This window comes from Sparus aurata, chromosome 18 (assembly GCF_900880675.1).
Source record: "Sparus aurata chromosome 18, fSpaAur1.1, whole genome shotgun sequence".
In the NCBI taxonomy this organism is placed as follows: Eukaryota; Metazoa; Chordata; class Actinopteri; order Spariformes; family Sparidae; genus Sparus; species Sparus aurata.
Window position 1 is genome coordinate 10609288 of NC_044204.1, and position 20686 is coordinate 10629973.

At 39.9% G+C, this 20686-nt stretch overlaps 1 protein-coding gene across 1 annotated transcript; it reads right to left on the reverse strand.

The window, feature by feature from the left end:
• Positions 1-12938: 12938 nt before the first annotated feature.
• Positions 12939-15146, reverse strand: LOC115568482 (SLIT and NTRK-like protein 2). The gene has a single exon (XM_030395790.1). The coding sequence runs from the start codon at positions 14966-14968 to the stop codon at positions 12977-12979; it is 1992 nt and encodes a 663-aa protein (XP_030251650.1). The 5' UTR covers positions 14969-15146; the 3' UTR covers positions 12939-12976.
• Between the last annotated feature and the right edge of the window lie 5540 nt (positions 15147-20686).

Below are 20686 nucleotides of genomic sequence, written 5' to 3' on the forward strand. Positions count from 1 at the left end.
GATCACAGAAAGTTACTTGTTTCAAAGTTACTTGATAAAGATATTAACTAGCATGCTAGCATGCTACGTTGCAATGCTAGTATGCTATAATTTCTCTGCTGTCTTACAAAGATATTACACAATTAAAAGCTCAGCAGGCAAACCAACAACTAGGCGCATTGGCCGTCTTTAATTGATCCCTATTAGAGTTTAGATTCTCTGCCAGAGCCCGAGCCTGCACTCTAAAAAGTCATTCAGGGCCTTAGTATATATCACAATAATAAAAAAGTATATTATCTTAATAAAATCTCTGAAAATCACAAAACTGATTATTTCACTTGGATCTATCAAAATAAATGCTTAAAAATCCAACAGTTAATTTTGCCTTATATTTACATCTATTATTTAAATTTATTTCACAAAAAAAATTAGTATTTGACAAACAAATTATAATTTAAAGATATCCTTAATATTTTCAGTAAATACCAGTCAGAATATTTGAGTATGGAGCAATTATACCAATCGGTTTCAAGAACTTTAATTATTACTTACTGTAACTCAATAGTCTTCATCTCTAACAACAACTTAAGAAATTGAGTAGTTTTTACACGGAAGGTCATGACTTGCCGCCATTCCAGCGCAAAGAGAGTGGAACCATGGGATATCTACCCTGCTTTTTGCAACAACAAGAGGAGAGCAACGTCTCAGAGACACCGCGGTGAAAATCACTTGGAGGACTCCATATGCCGGTAAGTAGAGACTAGCAAAATGTAATTAAATAGCGACCCTGTCTTCCTGCACATAAACTTTATTGTTTTGTTTTTTTAAAACTTTGACCACCATGCTGTTGTACATTAGCTAATTTCGTTAACCGTTTTCTAGCCACCAAATTGCTCAGCTAACACACGGTTTATTCAGCTAACACACAGTTGTTTTTGTTTTGTTTTTTTAACCAAAAAATGGGTGTAAAATGACTAATTTATTCGTATTTTAGGGCTACTCAACATGCTCAGACATGACCAAATTTTTCATCAGGGCATGCTGAGCTAGCGCAAGTGGTGAGGTGGGGGAGGGGGAAGGGTAAATGTGCTCCATGTTTCCGTGGCTGCTGGTTTAACCCTCTGGGGACCGATTGGGCGGCTTCGCCTATAAGGCGCAAGTTTTACATATCTGTGAATATCTCTGAAACGGTTTATAATAGAGAGATGTGTTTTTTGCACTGTTTTCCTGAGACCCGCTGACGACGGAGGTATACGGTTTGTGTCTGTCCGACACTTCCTTGTTGTTTTATGCCACCGCGTAAACAGGCAGGCAAATCCCTCACCTTTCGGCGAAATTCGCCGTTTTGAATCCTAAATAGGTCATCCACGTGAATCGTGTAGAACCGAGGAGAAAATATTTTTATGGGGGGCATGGAGGTGTACGAGAGATTATCAGTGAACTGCGAACATGTGCGCGCTTTGAATTCGATAAAAACAACGTTTCTAAAATCCCTACAAATCATTTTCAAGACGTGTCGATGATGCTGAGGTGAAGCGACTGACTGGAGGTTGAAGGTAAAGTACGTTGCATTCTCTGTCAGAGAGACGACGAATTTGTCAAAATAAGAGCATTACATTGCACCCAATTGGAGTTTAGAACGGGGTTCTTAGCGGGGGGCTTTTAATTTGAAAATAGCGACAGTACTTAGCTTGTTTGACACAATCAAACCCAGAGACCGAGGAGACGCTGCAACTCCTGGATCTCAGCGGCTGTCCAGTGGGTCGCACAACAGTGCAGGTCATCGACACCTCCGCCCATCTCATGCCTTTAATTACCATCTATAATTACCTATTCGTATCCTAATCAGACAACTTATCTTTATCCCCTCTGACTCTCCCTCATTCCTCCTCCTATCCTCCAGGCATCCTTAACAGTTCTTGCTTTTTCTTCCTTAGTTTTCTGTCCCTCAATCTCTCACATCCTCTGCACACCATTTTACGTTTTGTTTTATTCTGACATCACTACACTCCAACTCCAGTTAATTTTTTCTAATGTAAATTCTATTGAAAGGTTTGACATCAAAGTTTTTCCAAAAAATCAAAGCTCTGCTTGAATGTGTAGAATTGCATTTTATTAGTTACTGAAAGACTTTTTGTTCTGCAGAGTGGAATCCCTATTCAACAGACACGTGAGGTTGTCATCCGATGTCTCATTGACCATCTGGCAGAGGATGCCAGTGTCTTGTTCAAGGACTTTGAGGTTAGTGTAATACTGTAGTTTTCGTGATTTTTAACAATGTAATCATGGGTGACCATAGAGTTGCTGCAGTACAGTTTGTTTTTTCCTTACCGCACACAAAGAAGAAGCTGCTTTTCATATAGTATAGAGCAGCTGTGGACATCAGATACTGTACTAATCACCCACGTTCATTTATAGATTGATGACTGATGACTGACTGATTTCACTGTCTGTCCTGCTTTAAAGACATCAAATGTTATTTTCTGTGACAATTTTGTTTGGGGAGAGCAATAAATTATATGGAAGCATTAATTAGTTATTTTGTCTGTTTTTAAAAAGAGATCAAAAACAAATTTGGGACCACCACAGTAGTATTGTTCAGTTTGTACACTTTATGTCCTGCTATGTGCTTTTATGTTAGTAGGTGATATTTGTTGTGTGACATGCAGGTTGAAAGTGAGCCCTAAACAGTTATCTTTACAATGTCTGCAGGATGCTGCTGATGGATCTGCCAGTGTTCAAGAGGAGTTGGCAGAGGAGGTCATGAAGATTTACCTGCTGCGTAACCAAGATGGGTCAGTCGATGTCGGGATTGTGATTGAGGGCAACACCGTCCTCAGCGGTCTTGGCGATATTAGCAGAGCCTGCTGCTATTTGCTGGGACTGACCTATGCGTTAGATCTGCGATACCCAAAGAACCTCAAATACACTTTTGAGGTATTCCAGAAAGTACTGCTGGAGCTGGAATCTGGAGACCTTTCCAACAAGGTTCAGAGACTGAAGAATTACCTCTCTATGTAGTTGCTGGCTACTGTTCAGCAAGATGCTCTCTTAGTGAGAGAATTTTTCTTTGGCAAGTCTAAAGTTTAGCTGATGTTCTGTTTCCATTCATAGTGAAATTGCAAGTTGGACTGGTATTGTTTGCTTTTGTGGAACTTTAATGTGAAATGTCACTGTTCTTGGTGCATTTTAGAAAGATGCAAAATGTCACTGTTCTAGGTGCATTTTAGACGGATGCAAAATATTGTTCTTGGTGCATTTTAGAAAGATGTACAATGTCACTGTTCTTGATGCATTTTAGACGTCAGATCAGATGAATAAATGTTTAATTCAAAATGTTTGTGTGTAGAATTGCTTTATGTTTATTATTTTGTTTCATATATTGACCTGATTTTAAAAGATTAAGTAAATGTAACATATTTATTCTGATATTTGATAGTCCAGTATGAATTACATTATGTTAAAAACATTAAGTAAATGTAGCAGATTTGTTTTGTTAAAAAATAATCTCATTTTCAGTTGCATCTACCTAACATTTTAATTATATCTACTCATTCTCTTTGAGTGGTTTGAACGTAGGGTCACTATTGCATAGACTTAAAATTTTAATTATATCAACTCAATTTTATATTTCATGTTACTCAATGTAGTTGTTCAGATCTGCTTAAATTTTTTAATTACATTTACTTAATTTATTAGGTAAATCTAAATGATTTCACAGCTTTCAAATTTACTCAATATTTTTAAGTGTAAAAATGTTACACAGATTAAATTGAGTAGAGCATAGTTAAAGTTTTTAGAGTGTGACATCGATATTTTCCTCCACTATCCTTAGGCTGGGCCGGGCCCTTGATCAAGCATTTGTGTGTTGTTTTTTTAATAACTCAAAATAATGAGTGTATTTCCAGCTAGAAAAAGTGCATCTATCTCGTCCCTCCATTTTTGTTTGTGTTTGTATCGCTGCATGGTGTACATGTGAGTTGACCTCATGTTGAAAAACGTGGCTTGTCACATATGTGACATCACTCCTCGAGACGCAAGAAAAGAGCAAAAATATATATTTTTTCTAAGGAAATGACAAAAATAATAGTAACGCACAGTGACTTGGAAAAGTACTTTAATCTGATTACTGGTTTGGAAATATTAACGTGTTAGATTACTTGTTACTGAAAAAAGTGGTCAGCTCAAAATCAGTTAATGTGTCTTTGTCGAGTGTGTTAAGTGCGGCACTTGTTGCTTTATTCCTTCAGATAATTCTAAACGGATTAGTTCAAACAACTCGGAATTGTATTTGAGAATGTCAGTTATAACAGCCAACGTATTAACAAACTGTCAGGTTTAAATCGGGCTGGGCTCATAATTACAGTTAATGTGTCAGGCCGGGCCGGGCTCGGACAGAACTACACAGGGTTGGGTCGGGCTTGATTTTGTGGGCCCGATCTAAGGTCTAATCCCTATATGCAAACGGGGTCAAATTTCTCTGGGACCAACCTGACCGAGGGATGACAGCAGAACGACACATCCCCATTGGTTTTCGCATGGCTTTTCCACCTAGACGCTTCATAGCTCATTACATAAAGTTGGAGGATTTTAAACTTTTTTTCCCCCATAATCTGCCTATTCCACCCGCTGTCGCCTTCCACTTTCCCTCCTTCTCCGCCTGGCTCCCAATATAAAGTGAATGACTTGAATGAGTGAGTGACTGAGTGAATGGATCATTTTCCTCTTTATTCGCCTTTGGTCTGAATGTACGATAACAGTAACTGCTACAGTGCAGGCTAGCTAGCTACATCAGTTGGACATCTTCCAACATTTCCAAGAGGATGTAAGTGACATCAGGTTAAGCTTATGTTATGATGGGTTGGGTTTAAGTAATGTCAAGTAACAAACCTTTTCTTTCTTTTTTCAACACAATTGTTCATTAACCTGTAATGTTTACATCACCACCCTTGTGATTTTCTTTTTAGTTACTGTGATGGTGGGATACTCCTGCACAATAGAACTGAATAGAGGAGATTTAGATCTGGATTCAGAATGGACAGCCAGTACAAAGAATCTGAAGTGTCTATCATACACCATGAAACATCAAAAGAAGATGATAAAATATTTGGTCTTAAAATATTTGGTCTTAGAATCCTAGAAAACATTGCTTGACGCAGCCAAATTGAGAAACTATGTCAGTATTACAGATGTTGCTAAAGACCTTGGAGAAGAAGAAGTCCCAAGAATAACAGAAAATGCCGGAGCCTCTTCACAATGAAATGAAAATTAGAGACTCTGAAAAGGAAAGCCACAGAAAGCATTACAGATGAAGCTGGAGAGAATAGCTTCTCACAGTAACTAAAAACAAAATCGCAAGGGTGGTGATGTAAACATTACAGGTTAATGAACAATTGTGTTGAAAAAAGAAAGAAAAGGTTTGTTACTTGACGTTACTTAAACCCAACCCATCACAACATAAGCTTAACCTGATGTCACTCACATCCTCTTGAAAATGTTGGAAGATGTCCAACTGATGTAGCTAGCTAGCCTGCACTGTAGCAGTTACTGTTACACTGTTTAACCCATAGACATATATACATAGACACCTCATTGAGCGCCCTGGGAACTGATACAAGTCAATGGAGTGAACTTTATAATATGCTTTCTACAAAGTGCCATAAAATAAAGCCCCTCATTTACACATTCACACACGTATGGATATATTCAGGAAGCAGAGAGGAACCAAAAACAACGTCTGTAACGTTCTCTGATATTATAACTATTAACTACTCCTTATATGTTCAGTATACAGGTCGGCACCAAACCACAAAATAGATTTTGATGTTTTTATGAGTGTTTACAGCTGCTGATATATGTAACGCTGTTACTGTGATGATACATGAGTTAAATACTTAATCTGTTTCTATATTAACCACATCCTGACATGTAAATGTGACATCTCTGTGAATAAAAAAACAACGTTGTTTTTATAAATACAGTGATTTTTGATGATCTGATTTGAAGTACTAATAATAACAATCATGGCGACAAAAAATTAACAAAGTCTGCAAATCAAGGTCAGAAACTGCAACAGCCGTGAGCCTTTCTTTTTTTCCCAGCAGTGAAGAGATATACTCCATGACAGAACATTATAACATATGATAATGTATACAATAACATTTAATAGTAAAAAAAAAAAAGTAAAGTTGCAGCAGGCTACTATTATATATATATATATATATATATTATATATATAAATATATATAGATAGTATAGTATGATATATATGTATATATATATATATATATTATATATATATATATATATATATATATATAATATATCCATATATATCTATAATATATACATTAATAAAACATCTATATCTATATATCTATCATCTCTCTCTCTCCTATCTCTCTATCTCTCTCTCTCTCTCCTATCTCTCGACATCTACTCCCTCTATCGCTCTATTCTCTCTATATATATATACTCTATATATATCTGGTTATCTCTCTATCTCTGTATATCTCCCCACAACCCAACAATTAGTTTTCATTATTATTATTATTATATAGTAGTAGTACTATTTTTCTGCATATTCTTGACTTCAATGGGAGCACTGTCATGATTGCAATATCCTGGTCGGGGCATCAATAAAGTATTTCTGCATCTGATTCATATATTATGCAGTCAGTTGTCCATATTGAAACTTAAATGTTATGAAACAAGTTGACAGTATGGTAGGAAGATGTCACATTTACATGTCAGGATGTGGTTATTATAGACAGATTAAATATTTAACTGTCATGTATCATCACAGCGTTACATACATCAGCAGCCGTAAACAACAAAAAACATCATACAATAATTTGGTGCCGACCTGTATACTAAACATGTAAGGTGTAGTAAACGTTTATAATCATCAGAGAACATTACAGACATTGTTTTTGGTTCCTCTCTGTTTCCTTAATATATCCGTGTGAATGTGTAAATGAGACACATTAACTTATAGCACTTTGTACAAGGAGCTGTCTGAAGTTCACTCCATTGACTTGTATCAGTTCACGGGGTGGAGCTGCCTCCTCCAATATAACGGCGACATCAACATACAGTCCAGCACTCAATGATGTGTCTATGTATACGTCTATGGTTTAACCTGCAAGCTATCAAGCCTGCTAGATAGCTAGCCTGTAAAAGACACCAAGCTAACATTAGTAACTGTTACAGGTACAGCTATAGGTATAATCTCCCTCTGTCTATTCCCCATCAATTCACAAGCACAAGAGAAAAAGCATTTTGTACTTAAATGTAATACCCCTGGAACGCATTGGAAGTTGATTGAAGATGGCATAGATGGTAGTGTTGTTATAACCACTCAACTCAACCAACGATCTTTTCACAAAACTGAGAAAAACCTTGTCAAACTGTCAAAATCCATCAGTATTCCGTGCATGAGCTACTTTATGACATTCTTACTGAAAGTGGGTGAATATCAAAATACATGATAGAAACATTTTGTTAAACCACTTACAAGTGTTATGTTGACAACACTATTGAAACAATTACTTTTTATTACAACTGTACATGAATGAATAGGCCTTTTGGCCCTGGACTAATAGGGTATTCTATTTGTCCATTGTATTGGCTCCATTCTATTTTAAAGACTTGCGCTGGCTCTACAAGTCTAATTTAAGGCTCTAACAAATAAATAGTATGGGTATATTATACATTTTCTGAATCATCAGAGTCCCTTGAGTATTGACGTTTTTGAGTTTTGTGTCCCTGGTGTTCTTTCATGCCACAGGGATAAAAGATAGCATACAGTTTGGGCGGAAATTGTGAGAAAATGTGTGTTATTTCTGATTTAAAGAAGTCATGTGATGTCTGTGTTTGTCAGACAGATTCAGTACTGGGCTTAAATAAAAGCCTAAAAGGTCCCCTTTCCAACGATACCAAGCACTATATTATGGAATATTGACAATATCCCTACCATGAGCCTAAACCAGATATACATCAGATTTCAAAAACGAATTTATTTAAGGGTGTTAGTAACTTCATGAGCTGAAAAAAGTGATTTCGCTACCACCCCTGCACTGCTATCGTGATTTTTCTAGTACTAGGGGTGTATACCTTGCCAAAAATCACTATGAGACTTTGTCCCCCCATTGATACCGATGGCCCAAATTTGGGGCCCTGGCTCATGGACTACATGAAACTTTGCTCACCTCAGCAGTAGCTTGTTCCTCTAGCTGTTGTCATGGCAGCCCAGACGTGTTGATCCCCGAGTACGTCAGGGCTGCCATGACAACTGCGAGCAGAACAAGGTACTGCTGAGGTGAGTTGTTCCAAAACTCTATTTTGAGTAAACCGTGTGAACAATGTTCTCAAGGCTCGTGTTCATGTGTAGAGACCCTAGTGACACTAAGAGCAAAGTTTCATGTTGTGTCGAGCCTTCTTAGTATTTTAAAAATATTTTGATGCTAGTGTAAAAGTGCACCATGCACTCCCATTGAAAATGGGAGACGATGAGAATGAGAACGAAAATACAGTAAATCTTAAACGTGCCTCTTTGTCGTTATTATGCTTTTACACAAAGGTTTGATACATTCACAAAAACAAGCCTAGATTGCATTTTGGCGAGAGTTTCACTTTAAGTAGCTTTAGTTTAGTTTTTATCTGGGAATTGTTCCTTGGTACCCTCACGGTGTGTCTTACAGAGTCCCATAACATATATACTATATGTAATGGTGAGATATTCTCATAAGAAAGAGAACGTTGGGTTACAGCGTAACCCTGGTTCTCTGAGTATAGAGAATATCTCTCCACCTTGAGGCCGCTCGGGACCAGTTCAAATCAGAATAATCAACCGTACTCTGCGCAGCTGGGTCTATTTATAGACGGTGCAGGGGAAGCCACGATAGGCGTGGTGTGTCTTAAATGATGATTCACGTCAACTGCCAGAACAATAAATATGAGCTTAAGCATTTTTTTCAAGGGCACATACTGGAAAGTGTCCTGAGGAGTCACCCTCTCCTCTCTTAAAGCTAATTTCTTTTGCTATAAAACAGCAATAGTGTGTCATGATGACAGAAAAAGATGATACGTGACAAAAAAATGGATGTCTACTTTGATGGGGACTGGGGTTGATAGGACACTCATCTACCACTTTTTTTTTTTTTTTTTCTGTATGATGACAAAATCTACTAACACATAATTATTTCCTGCCCGTATGGCCGTCAGAATTTGACTTCTGGAACTTTCCTCTACTTTCTGAATCCTTGAGCCAGGTGGTAACAAAGTGAAGAGCTCTTTTTGTGTAGGTTAGCCTTGTAGTTGATGTAGTTTTAAGTCATGCACATATAGAAAAAATAAAACTAACGTGTCCTTTTTTATGAATATTTAACACTGAACTTAAATTTAGGTTGGAGATTGTTGATTTGATTGTTTATTTTCAAATATAATGCGGCCCCCTCGTCAAGATCTTTCTCCTTTGCATTTATTTCAGGAGTAATACATTCTCTTGTATTACAAGTCAATATATCAGCTCGACAGTTAATGTGAAAAGTTGAAGCTTTGATAGATGTCAGTGAATTCCCGAATATATCAGTATTCGCTGTGCTCCCCCTTTCACTTTAATGACAGCATGCACTTGAACTGAGATGGACTCCATTTCCTGTTAAGTTACATACATTGCCCCCTACTAGCCTTTAGTTTAGTCAGGCTTTGATACACAGTAAGAACCTTTTTGCTAAGAGCAGGAGTGCCCAAACCTTTTCATTTGGACCACAGGCCAAAACCAGGCACTTCGTTGAAAATGGTACTTTAACCCATAAGGACCCGGACACATTTCTCCTTAAAGAATTTTGATTTATTTCATAATACAAAAGTTTGCAAACTGAATTAAAAAAAAGACTGCCCATTCATATTGGAGGTCTTCTCAACAAGCCACTGTAACTGTAGTGCTCATCAGTCATTTATCTTTGTTTTTTAACTCTTTGAAACTGCTTAAAAGTGACAACTTTGAAATTGGGTGCATGCTTTAAAGGGACACTGTGCTGTATATTGCAAGGTTTAAAATAAAAACAGATTATGAATTTCTCCATTAGTGTAACATAACTCAATTATATAGTATGTTGAGGATCTGTTTTGCTTGGTAACCTGAGGAGTTTCGTCTTTGCAGGAGCAATTCTGAAGTATTTTGGAGCCGCAGAACAGGAAGCAGCACTGCCGCCTTCAGCACCAGAGATTGGCAAGCAGCTCTCATATGCTGGCAAGGAAGCAGAAATTTTGAGGAGGGGCTTAGGGTAGATCTGCTTCAAACACAAGACTCAGATGATACTGATAATCATCACAAAGTGGTGTGATTGTGTTATATAGTTCTGTATGGTTCCTTAAAAGTATTGATTTTATTGTTGGTTTGTTTTCATTGTTGCATTTTTATTGTATGCTGGTTTATTGTGTTCGTCCTGATGGGCTTGTGTTACATTTGAAAGGTTCCTTACTACCTCAACTATATTATTCTTGTTAGTTTTTTTAAAAACTCAAAATAAAACAAAATTGAGGAACACTCCATCAGTTTCATTTATTGACCTATCAAGGATCCCTATTGTTTACCTTGTATTAACATTTTCTATCAGTTCAACTTACTAGTGTGGGTCAACTTAAGATGTTTGATTTTAATTTGAGAGAGGTTTTCACGACTCTAGCCTGTTTTCCTCTTAAAATTGAATAGATTGTTGCATCTTTATGGATCACCCAAAAGGGTTAGGAATCTATCCATCATAGTTTGACAAAATAGGGGCCCCCAAACAGCATCTTGCATAGGGCCCCCAAAAAGACAGAAACTGCCCTGCTGCTTGGATTAAGAAAGAGCTTTGACATTCTTCACTAATACTATAGTATTTTTCTCTAAATTTAATATTTTTTTCAGTTTAATTTGCTAAAAGTAAGAAAGACTTTGTTGTAATTGCTTATATTTAGTATATATTTAACTCATTTTGAGGCTGTAAAAGTTACTTTTTAAGTAATCCCACTTTAAAACCAGCATTATATGCTTATATTTAGTATATTTCACTCATTTTGAGGCTGTGAAAAGTGACTTAAGTAATCCCATCTTAAAACCAGCATTTTATGCTTATATTTAGTTTATTTCACTTATTTTGAGGCTGTAAAAGTTACTTTTTAAGTAATCTCATCTCAAAACCAGCATTTTATGCTATTTGTATGCTTATACTTAGTATATTTCACTTAATTTAGGGTTGCAAAAAGTTACATTTTGAGTAATTTCATTTTAAAACCAGCATGTTTGGCTTATTTTACGCCTTCCAAATACCTCTGTAGACATTCTTATTTCTAGATTTAACAATCTTAATTTAAGCAATCTTGTCAAGTGAAATTATCTTGCTGCATGGACAGATAATTTCACTTGTTTTGAGTACCTTTCCCCTCAGATTAGTGTTTTTATCTTGTTTTTAGACACCCTTTTTTTGCAGTGCAAGCATCAGCGTTGTGTCCGTGCACCATTATAGATGGATGGAGTGGAGATTTTTTCGGAGAAAGGGAGGAGCAGGGATTTGGAGAGGGGTCTCCGAATGCTGTGTCAGGTCTGAGGAGCGGGCAGGCTATCAGTCAACCCTAAAAAGAAGTTGGAAAAAATTGTCAACTGTCAGACGAGCCGTCGCATCTCAGCGGAGAGAGAGCGAGAGAGAAGAGGGAGGAGCTGCAGGGCCAGCTCTGTTTTCATTTTCTCTGGCTCCCACTGCACCCACACACACACACACTTTAGAGCAGTCCGCGGCACACCGCAGCATCCAGAAATAATTATACACAGTCCGAACCAAAAAATGCACGTCACTCGCAGGATCTTGACGAAGTGTTTCAGTGAACGTTTAATGGCAACATTTCACCACGCTGTATTGCTCCCCTATAGCATACAATATTCTCTAGAAGCTGTACATCTCCAAAGACACTTCATATGGAAAGCAAAATAACATGATTTCCTCCCTGTTGATATCTGTACATCATTTCACACCCAGTCGCAAGTTCCTTTGTTTGTTTGTTTTTTGCCCTTTTTTTTCAACAGACATATAGGTATTCTATTTTACATAAAGATATAATTCTTTAAAATACAGCACTTTAAGAAAAAGGGTCATTTTTCCATTTTGCAGAGAGCATTGTTGATAAAATAGTTGAGTGCAAAGGCACTTTCTGGAGTAGGTAAAGTAAGATTTTGCTGCTTGTTGGATTCTGAAAAGGGTTCTCAATTCTGGTTCAACACTCACCATTTATGTGTGTATGCTAAATATGTACATGAATGTCAATCTGTAGCGTTTCCTCTTCTACAAAGAATAATTACGTCATACTTTATCACAGGGGAAAAATAAAATACAGTTTCATGAAAAGCACAAAGCCGTATTTGTACACAGTCCTGCCCATTATAATCTGCTGCCGTCGTCAAGAGTCTTTTGGAATTTCATTTTTCTGAAGAAATAATTTAGAACTTCCAGGAGCAAAAAATAGAACTGCATAATAGTAATATACTTATTATACTCCTTTTTTATACATCTGAAAAAGGAACAACAAAAAAGAGAAGAAAAGGAAGAGAGAAAAAAAGATCATCAAAGGCTTCAGTTTGCTTCCAGTAAATAATGTAGGACTGTACACAGATAAGATGGATATATAGAGAGGGTATTATTCATAATTAGGGGTCATTATCTTACAGTTGGCTCATCGCAGTCTGTTTCTCAAGAACCTCCAAATACCTCTGGCTCTGTTTTTCGCTTCCCTGGGAGCAGAAGTGGGTGCTCATTGTTTTTGGAGGGTGTTCCACCCTGTAGTATTTCCTGGGGGTCCCGTACAGCACGGTTTGTTCAACCTGTCCTGATTGGTGACAAACCGCCGGGCTGTAGCGGCCTCGTAGGGGGGCACGATATAAGGTCTCTTCAGTAAAGTGCAAAACTTTTAATGGGGGGGGGGGCTGCTGCTGTGGGAAGTTCCTTATTGGACCTCTCCCCTAAGTTTTGATACAACATCTCCGGAGGCTCCGGGGTGGCCAAGCCGCAGGACGCCGGAGATTTAACCATAAATCCTTCAAAGCAAAAACTAAGACAACGATACTGGCCAAACAGGTGAAAACAACAAAAAAGCAGGGAATCCGGACTGAAAGTGGGACCTCAGGGTGTAGCTCAGGAGTGTGCATTTGGGATTCGGTGGGGCTGACTGAGCTAAAAGAAGAAGAAGAAGAAGAGGAGGAAGAGGAGGAGGGGGTGATAGGCTCCGTGCCAGGGCCCATTAATGTAGGGGCTTTTGTAGGGGTTGGATTTTGCTGCGGGGGCACTTCGCTGGGCTCAGGGCAGATGACCTTGTTGTGGAGCGAGCGCAGCAGGCGACCCGTGTGTTTAGAGGGAGAATCGCAGGTGATTTCGTTGTTCACCACGCTGGTACTGGACAGCTCCACCCAGTTCTTGAGCGCCATGATGTCACAGTTGCAGTCCCAGGGGTTCTCCAGCAGGTCGATCTGGATGAACGCTGAGAGCTGGTCCAGGACCCCTCGGACCGGCAGGTAGGAGAAATGATTGTTCCGCAAGTTGAGTATTGTCAGCATCGTGCCACCGAAAACATTGTCGGGGAGCGAGCTTAGCAGGTTGTTGTTGAGGAAAAGCAGCTGCAGGTTGTGTAAAGCGTTAAATGTTTGTGGTGAGATGTCGTTGATGATGTTGTATTCCAAATACAGGTACTGGAGCGACTGCAGGCCGGCGAAGAGGGACTGAGAAAGTGATTCAATGTAATTCCCATTCAGATAGAGCCGTCTGAGCTTTGTTAGGTTCTCAAACGCACCTTCCTGAATCACTGCTATCCTGTTATTTCCTAAATGAAGCAGCTCCAGTGAGCTGTACTCGGTCAGATCAGTCCTGTAAATCACTTGTAAGTAGTTACCGGTCAGGTGGAGTTTCTTTGGGGAGGAGGGCTTGGGGTTCAGCTCACTGATGTTGTGCAAGTTGCGCTCCTGGCAATTAATGTTCAAGCTGCTGTGTGGGTTTCGTGACGTGCACACGCACACGCTAGGACACAACATGGGCACAGGGGAGAGCGTCTGGGAGGCTTTCTGGGCCCGGGTGGGGGTGATCCTACCAGGGTGGTAGGTCGGGGGCAGGGCCCCTTGAAAGTGACAGTCAGAGGGGGGGTGAACATGCTCACCAGCATTCCTGCACGGGCACAGATCCTGCTTTCTGAGCTGCGTGATGTTTTTGCCATGCAGCCTGAATGGCGTCTCGCACACTGTGCCCCCCACGAAGACGGAAATGGTGTCCAACCAGGATTTGAGGGGAATCAGATCACATGTGCAATTCCACGGGTTCCTCTCCAGCTGGATCTCCATGATGCCGCCTATGTGCTGCAAGACCCCGGCAAACGGCAGCATCTTGAACCGGTTGCCACGTAAATCCAAGTAGGTGAGGATCACAAAGAGGAAAATATTGGGAGGAAGAGAAAGGAGCAGGTTGTCACTCAGGATCAACACTTTGAGCTTATTCAGCTTAATGAGAGCACCCGGCTCGATGGCACTGATGTAATTATAGTCTGCCTGTAAATACTCCAAACTCTCCAGTCCTGAGAAGGTGTCCTTTTTTATCACCTCCAGGTTGTTGTTGTTCAAGGAGAGCCGCTTCAGGAAGCGCAGAGCGTTAAACGCGCCGGTTTGGATCTCCTGTAAGCCGTTATTCCCGAGATAGAGTGAAGTGACATTGTCATAATTGACAAACTCATTGGTGCTGAGCCGTGACAGGAAGTTTCCATTTAGAAAAAGTTGCGAGATTTTATTGGGGGGCGCCTGGAACTGACTGACGGTGGTAAATCCTTTATTCTCGCAGATGATGTTCAGAATGTTTTCCCGCTCCTCGCAGCTGCAGCGGCTCTTGCAGATTTCTTTGGTTTTGCGGCTCTGCGTTTCGGATGGTGTCAGGCTGGTGACCAAGAGGACGCTCAGAAACAGGACGCCGCTCAGCATTTTTACAGCCAAAAATGGTCGCTGAAATAAAGATCCAGCTTTTAACTTCGCAGCCTGAGCCTTGAATGGAATGGAGAAAAAAAAAATCAGAGGCTGAGTTCTCACAGAAGGTAGAGGAGAAAGGAAAGGAGGTAGAGGCGCTCTCTCTCTCTCTCTCTCTCTCTCTCTCTCTCTCTCTCTCTCTGAGGTGCACTGTAACACATTTCTGTAGTTTTCACAGCATTATTACTGTGTAATGAGCATATGCTTACTGTAGAACCTGTATACAGTCTGTTGCTGTAGATCTGCAAAGCATCATGGTCAAAATTCATTGGTGGGTGAATTCTACAGTAAATATATTTTACTGTGAATCACAATACAGTAATTTTGAGCGGGATTTTTTTTCAACAGGAGTTTTTTCAACAGAAGAAAGAATATCCTCTCTTTGTTGATGGTACAATTTGCATTAGGCCTATTTCCAACACAGATTCTTCTATTTTTTGTTATCATGCAGTTAGAGGACCAAACATCTTTATATCATCTATAATGGCTACCTGAATGTTTCCACACAGTTTTGTTTCAAGAGGTCACGGACAAGATTCCACACTTTCTTCAGCCTTTGACATCAGCAAGGTAAACTCATTTTGCCATTGTAACGTTACCTTAGTTTAGCACAGTTCTCTCATGTAAAGTTACGGTGTGTGTAACTTTAAAAGTGCACTGGGGGAGAGAAGTAGCGTTAGAGAGACGTAATGACTCTTGCTAGCTGCCGTGAGGCTGGGGGGGAACCAAATACTGAAGCGTATATCAAGCATGTTAAAGTGCACAGAAACCATGCAAACTTCAGGTTTCCTTGTGGGATTTCTGTTTGTCCTTGTAATTTCAAGACATTTTGTGCATTACAGACACACATGGCGAAACCACACGAAATCTAAACCAGCTAGATCTCATAAATGTGTGAATCTAAGTTGTCAGATTGAGGAATGCACTTTTAAATCTTCACATTTTTCAAGTCTCTGAGAACATTTAAAGCTGCATATAAGGGATGGGGAAAAGATTGCTTGTCCTTTCAGTGCTTGTCAGAAGCTCTTCAGTGTCAGATCTTCGTTCACCTCACACATAAGCAGGATTCTTACCCATATAGTGGTATTTGCCGGTCCATGTGAGTGAAATACGTCCACCAAGTCTGGTCCATTAACTCCTTCACTGTCGTAAGAACGAGAGCTTCACCGGGAGTGTACTGATTATTGTACCTATATGAGTGTACGGCTCCAAAATGAATGAAGTAGGTACAGACCAGAAAACAATACAATTCATGACAGGGAAGGAATTAATGGACCAGACCTGGTGGATGTATTACACTAGCATGGAGCAGCACATACCAATACACGGGTAAGACTCCGAACCATCACTTCAACCAAGTTTTTCTCCTTGGCTGGGATGATGTATGATGTCTTTTGTATTTACAGATTTTTTGTCAGGATAAATCCAGAGCAGAATAAGTGCACTTCCAAGGTCCAGGTGAGCCGAAGGAGTGGCAAGATGGTCCAACGGAAGAATGAGTCCCTCAATCCACATGTGGCATCGTTCATCAGGGACTTCATTGAGTATGACTGGCAGAGCAACTGATACCAGGTGAGACTGTTAATTAATTTTTACCTTGAATACTTAGCGTTCCAGTTCAGGTTTATTTGTAGCCATTATTCACTGTTACACAGAACACAGGGCAGTAGGACTTACTAATGCCCTTATTGTACTGTGTGTGTGTGTGGTACCGTTGTATTATGCTTCTGCCCTTATATGTAGGGTTGCAAGTAGTAAAAGCATATTGTGGTATTTCTAATGGGTAGCAAGGAGTCAACAAAAATGGTCAGAGCCATCAGTCTCGCCTATAAATTTCTACATCAGTAAGTAATTCCTTTTTATCCCTCTACTGCAGGGAAGAAGACTCCAGTATCCAGTTCAGGATCAAGAGTACAGTTCGGGGTGAAGAACACAGTTTAAGAAGCAGTAAGCAGTTGTTTAAGCTGTCAACGTTTTGTAGCAGATTAAAACAGCCTCCTCACAAACAGAATGTCATATTCCCATTGCATGTTCTCTGTTTTATACGTTTTTCACTGTTTGAGGTTCAACTGGCGCTCTTTTAAATGAATGTTATCCTGTTGCATCATTTTCTTCTGCAATACAGTATAATGGTTTTATATATATTAATTGCTTGTATCAATGAACCAACTCCCAATAAGCCCATAACGGTAGCGGATGGAAACAAGAACAAGCATTCATTTGCATTTTCTTTTGCTGAATTTCTTTGAATCTGGTTCAGATTTGCAATACATTTTGATTGAAACCCAGCTATAGTGTTGTTGTTTACAAAATAAAATATATTTAGTGCCTATGTATGTTAGAATTTTTAAATGCTGAATGTTTAAATAAATGAGATGTTTTATGACAAAACGGTGTCTTCATTTTACAGTATGTAATTGCTTTACAGTTACTAATTTACATTATTGAAATTATTGCAGTAATGCCTGTCACAGTAGTCTACTATTTGCTATGATAGAAAATACAGCACCATATTACAGTAATAGCAATTGCAGTACTGTGATTATTACTGTAATAACAGTAACAGTGTTTTACAGGTACTGTGATTGAATAAACAGTAAGAATGTAAGTAAGTAGAATGTACTAAAGCAGCTTACTTGCTAATTGCTGCCAGCCAGTTACTGTACATTTCACAGTGTTCTTGTTACAGTGTGGTGTGTGAGTAAGGAGCTGAGAGCGTATGGTTTTTGTTTCAACTTTTCGTAAGTTTTGAGAAACCTATTTTCTTTTTTGTCGGTGTGAGTGTGTTTATGAGTTTTTATTTTTTTCCTTTGATGTTATAAGGGTTGTTTGTGTGTGTGTGTGTGTGTGTGTGTGTGTGTGTGTGTGTGTGTGTGTGTAATTGTTTGTGAAAGGGCAGCGTGCTCTGTGTGGCACAATGCCGGTGGCGGAGGCTGCACCTGCGGAGTTTGAAAGGCTGACTCGCAGACATGCGATTAAGCTTCCCCGCGGTGCAGTGCTCAGTGGAGGAGGCCGGGCTGGCTGTCGGAGAGGTGGTCGGGTTTGACAGTGTGAGGTCTGCCTCGGGTATTGTTTTTAAACAGTACGGCTAAGGTTGGCGAGGTGGTGGAGAGGGGAGTAGTTGTCCGAGACACTTTCAGTCCCGTCTCCCCTCTCGTTAACCCGGCCACAACAATTATGATTTCAAATGCTCCCCCGTTCATCAAAAATGAATTGCTGGGAAGGGGGCTGTCTAGATACGGACAACTTGTGTCACCAATCAGGATGGTTTCACTGGGGTGTAAATCTCCTAATGTTGTGTGTCACAGGGGACAGGTGTAAATGATCCTAAAAGAAAGAAACACTGATCTGAGCCTGTCTTTCTATTTTAAAGTTGACGGTTTTAATAATGTGGTTTTCGTTTCCTCAGAAACAATGAAATGTTTTGGTTGTGGGGGCGAGAGGCACCCGCTCTTGCCCGAGGGACTGCGGAGCGCGGCGGGCTGCTGCGGGGGGAGATCCACCTGTTGCTGCTGCTGCGGCTTCAGGCGGAGAACCGCCCGCGGATGTCACCCCTGCCCCGGTTACCGTGTGGGGCACTCCAGTTGTTGCTGCGAGGCCGGTTCTTTCTGCTCCGGTGGGGCCGTCCGTCGCGGGGGATCCTCCCGCGGCGCCGGTCCCCATGGTTGCGGGGGATCTGATTCACGAAGTGTCTTCTGAGGCAAACATTGAAGCCATAACAAGTATGACTGAGCAGAGTGACATGATTCAACAAATGATGGAGGAGGATATGTCAGATGACGATCTCCTCAAAATGTCTCAGAAAAGAAAGAACATTGAATCTGAAAAAATGAACAGTAAAGTAAAGAAAATGAGTTCACAGATGTCCACTGAGTCAGAGAGTGATTTTCTCCTGACTCAGCTGGACTCTCAGTGTGACTACTCTCCGGAGAAAATCAAAGCCTTCCTGGAACAAACTAAATGAGCCAGGCTGCCTAATGTAGGAGAGTTCTTTCCCAATTATTTATTAGTTCAGACAGGCCGCTCACCAGGAAGAGCTGTGGGGAGGAGGTTTTAACAAAGCAAGTAATATTCAGATTAAAAAAGTTAATACTGAAGGTAAGAACTCAAATCATGAATGATGAAGATGATTGTTAGATGTTTTTACCTTTTACTAACTGCTCCTCTTACTGCTGTTCATTTTTTTTTTTTTAATCTATGTGTGATTTTAATATCAGCACCTTAAACCTGAACGGGGCCAGGTCTGATTTTTTTTTTTCCCCAGCTTTTTTTTATTGGGCTTTGCAGATGTATACAATTGTATTAAAACATTTACAAGGAGTTAAGTGTACATTTTTTCATTTAAGAAAAACAACAGAAAAAGAGAGTGGTCACTGGGGTATTGCTGTATGCCCGAACAACTTATAAAACTAGAACAACCACAATAAGGAAAATAAATGCAAAAAGTTGAAAAGAAAGACTAGGATAAAAAGAGACAATTAGAAAGAGAAAAAACAAAAACAAAACAAGTAATAGTAGACTGCAAAGGAGAACGTAACAGACATCCCAAGTCAAAGTAGCAGCATGACCCTCATCACAGCAGAGATAACATATCCACCTCTCTGAGATACTTCAGTTGTGTCAGTCGGGGGTGAGTGGGGCCAGGTCTGATTTTAAACGAGCCGCTCTTTTTAAACTGATGGAGACTAAAAGAATTTATGTCATGTTTGTTCAAGAAACTCACAGCACCACAGACAATGAAAGTGACTGGAAAAGGGCTTTTAAAGGGGAGGTGGTTTTAAGTCACAGGTCCAGTCTAAGTGGAGGAGTGGGGATTTTATTTGCTCAGAGCTTTTTACCTTTTTCTTTTACTGTTGATGAAGTTGTCCCAGGTGTTTTATTGAAAGTTAAAGCTGTCTTTGAAAATGTAAAACCTGTGTTTTTAAATGTCTACACTCCCACTAACGCAGTGGACAGGGTAGCTTTTTTAAACATTTTAAGTGACTGTGTTAAGAACTGTGAGGATGATGGTTTTATGTTTTTAGGGGGGATTTTAACTGCACAGAAAATCCAACCCTAGACAGGAACCATCCTGAGCCACACCCTCCTTCATCTCTCACACTCAGACAGCTGATAGAAAACCAGGAGCTGAGTGATGTGTGGAGGGTTTTTAACAGTCAGCAGAGACAATACACCTGGAGCCACAGCAGGGAGGGGGTTTTATCTCTGGCCAGACTGGACCGCTTTTATTGTTTTAAACACCATTTGAATATTTTTAAGAGTTGTTGTATTCAGCCTGTGGGTTTTTTTATCAAAAACATCCGTTTAAAGAGCTCCTATTGGCATTTTAACACGGCCCTTTTAGATGACCAGGCTTTTAGAACTGCTTTTAAGTTTTTTTGGGAGTCCCACAGAGAGAGCAGGCCTGCCTTCACTAACATACAACAGTGGTGGGACTTTGGTAAGACTCAGATAAAGCAGCTCTGCCAGCAGTTCACCCGCGGTGTCACTACAGACTTTACGCGGTCCATGAAAGATCTGGAGACGCAGGTGGTGGAGCTGCAGACTTTAGCAGACTCTACAGCAAATCGAGGGCTTTTAGACTCCCTCAAGTCAAAAAAGTCGGCCATAGCCAACCTGCTGGGCATCTCAGCACAGGGGGCTCTGGTCAGGTCTAGGTTCATGAACATCACACAG

What these genes read in the sequence shown, in the direction of transcription:
- LOC115568482 (XM_030395790.1), bottom strand. Translation starts at nt 14,968, where the DNA reads ATGCTGAGCGGCGTCCTGTTTCTGAGCGTCCTCTTGGTCACCAGCCTG.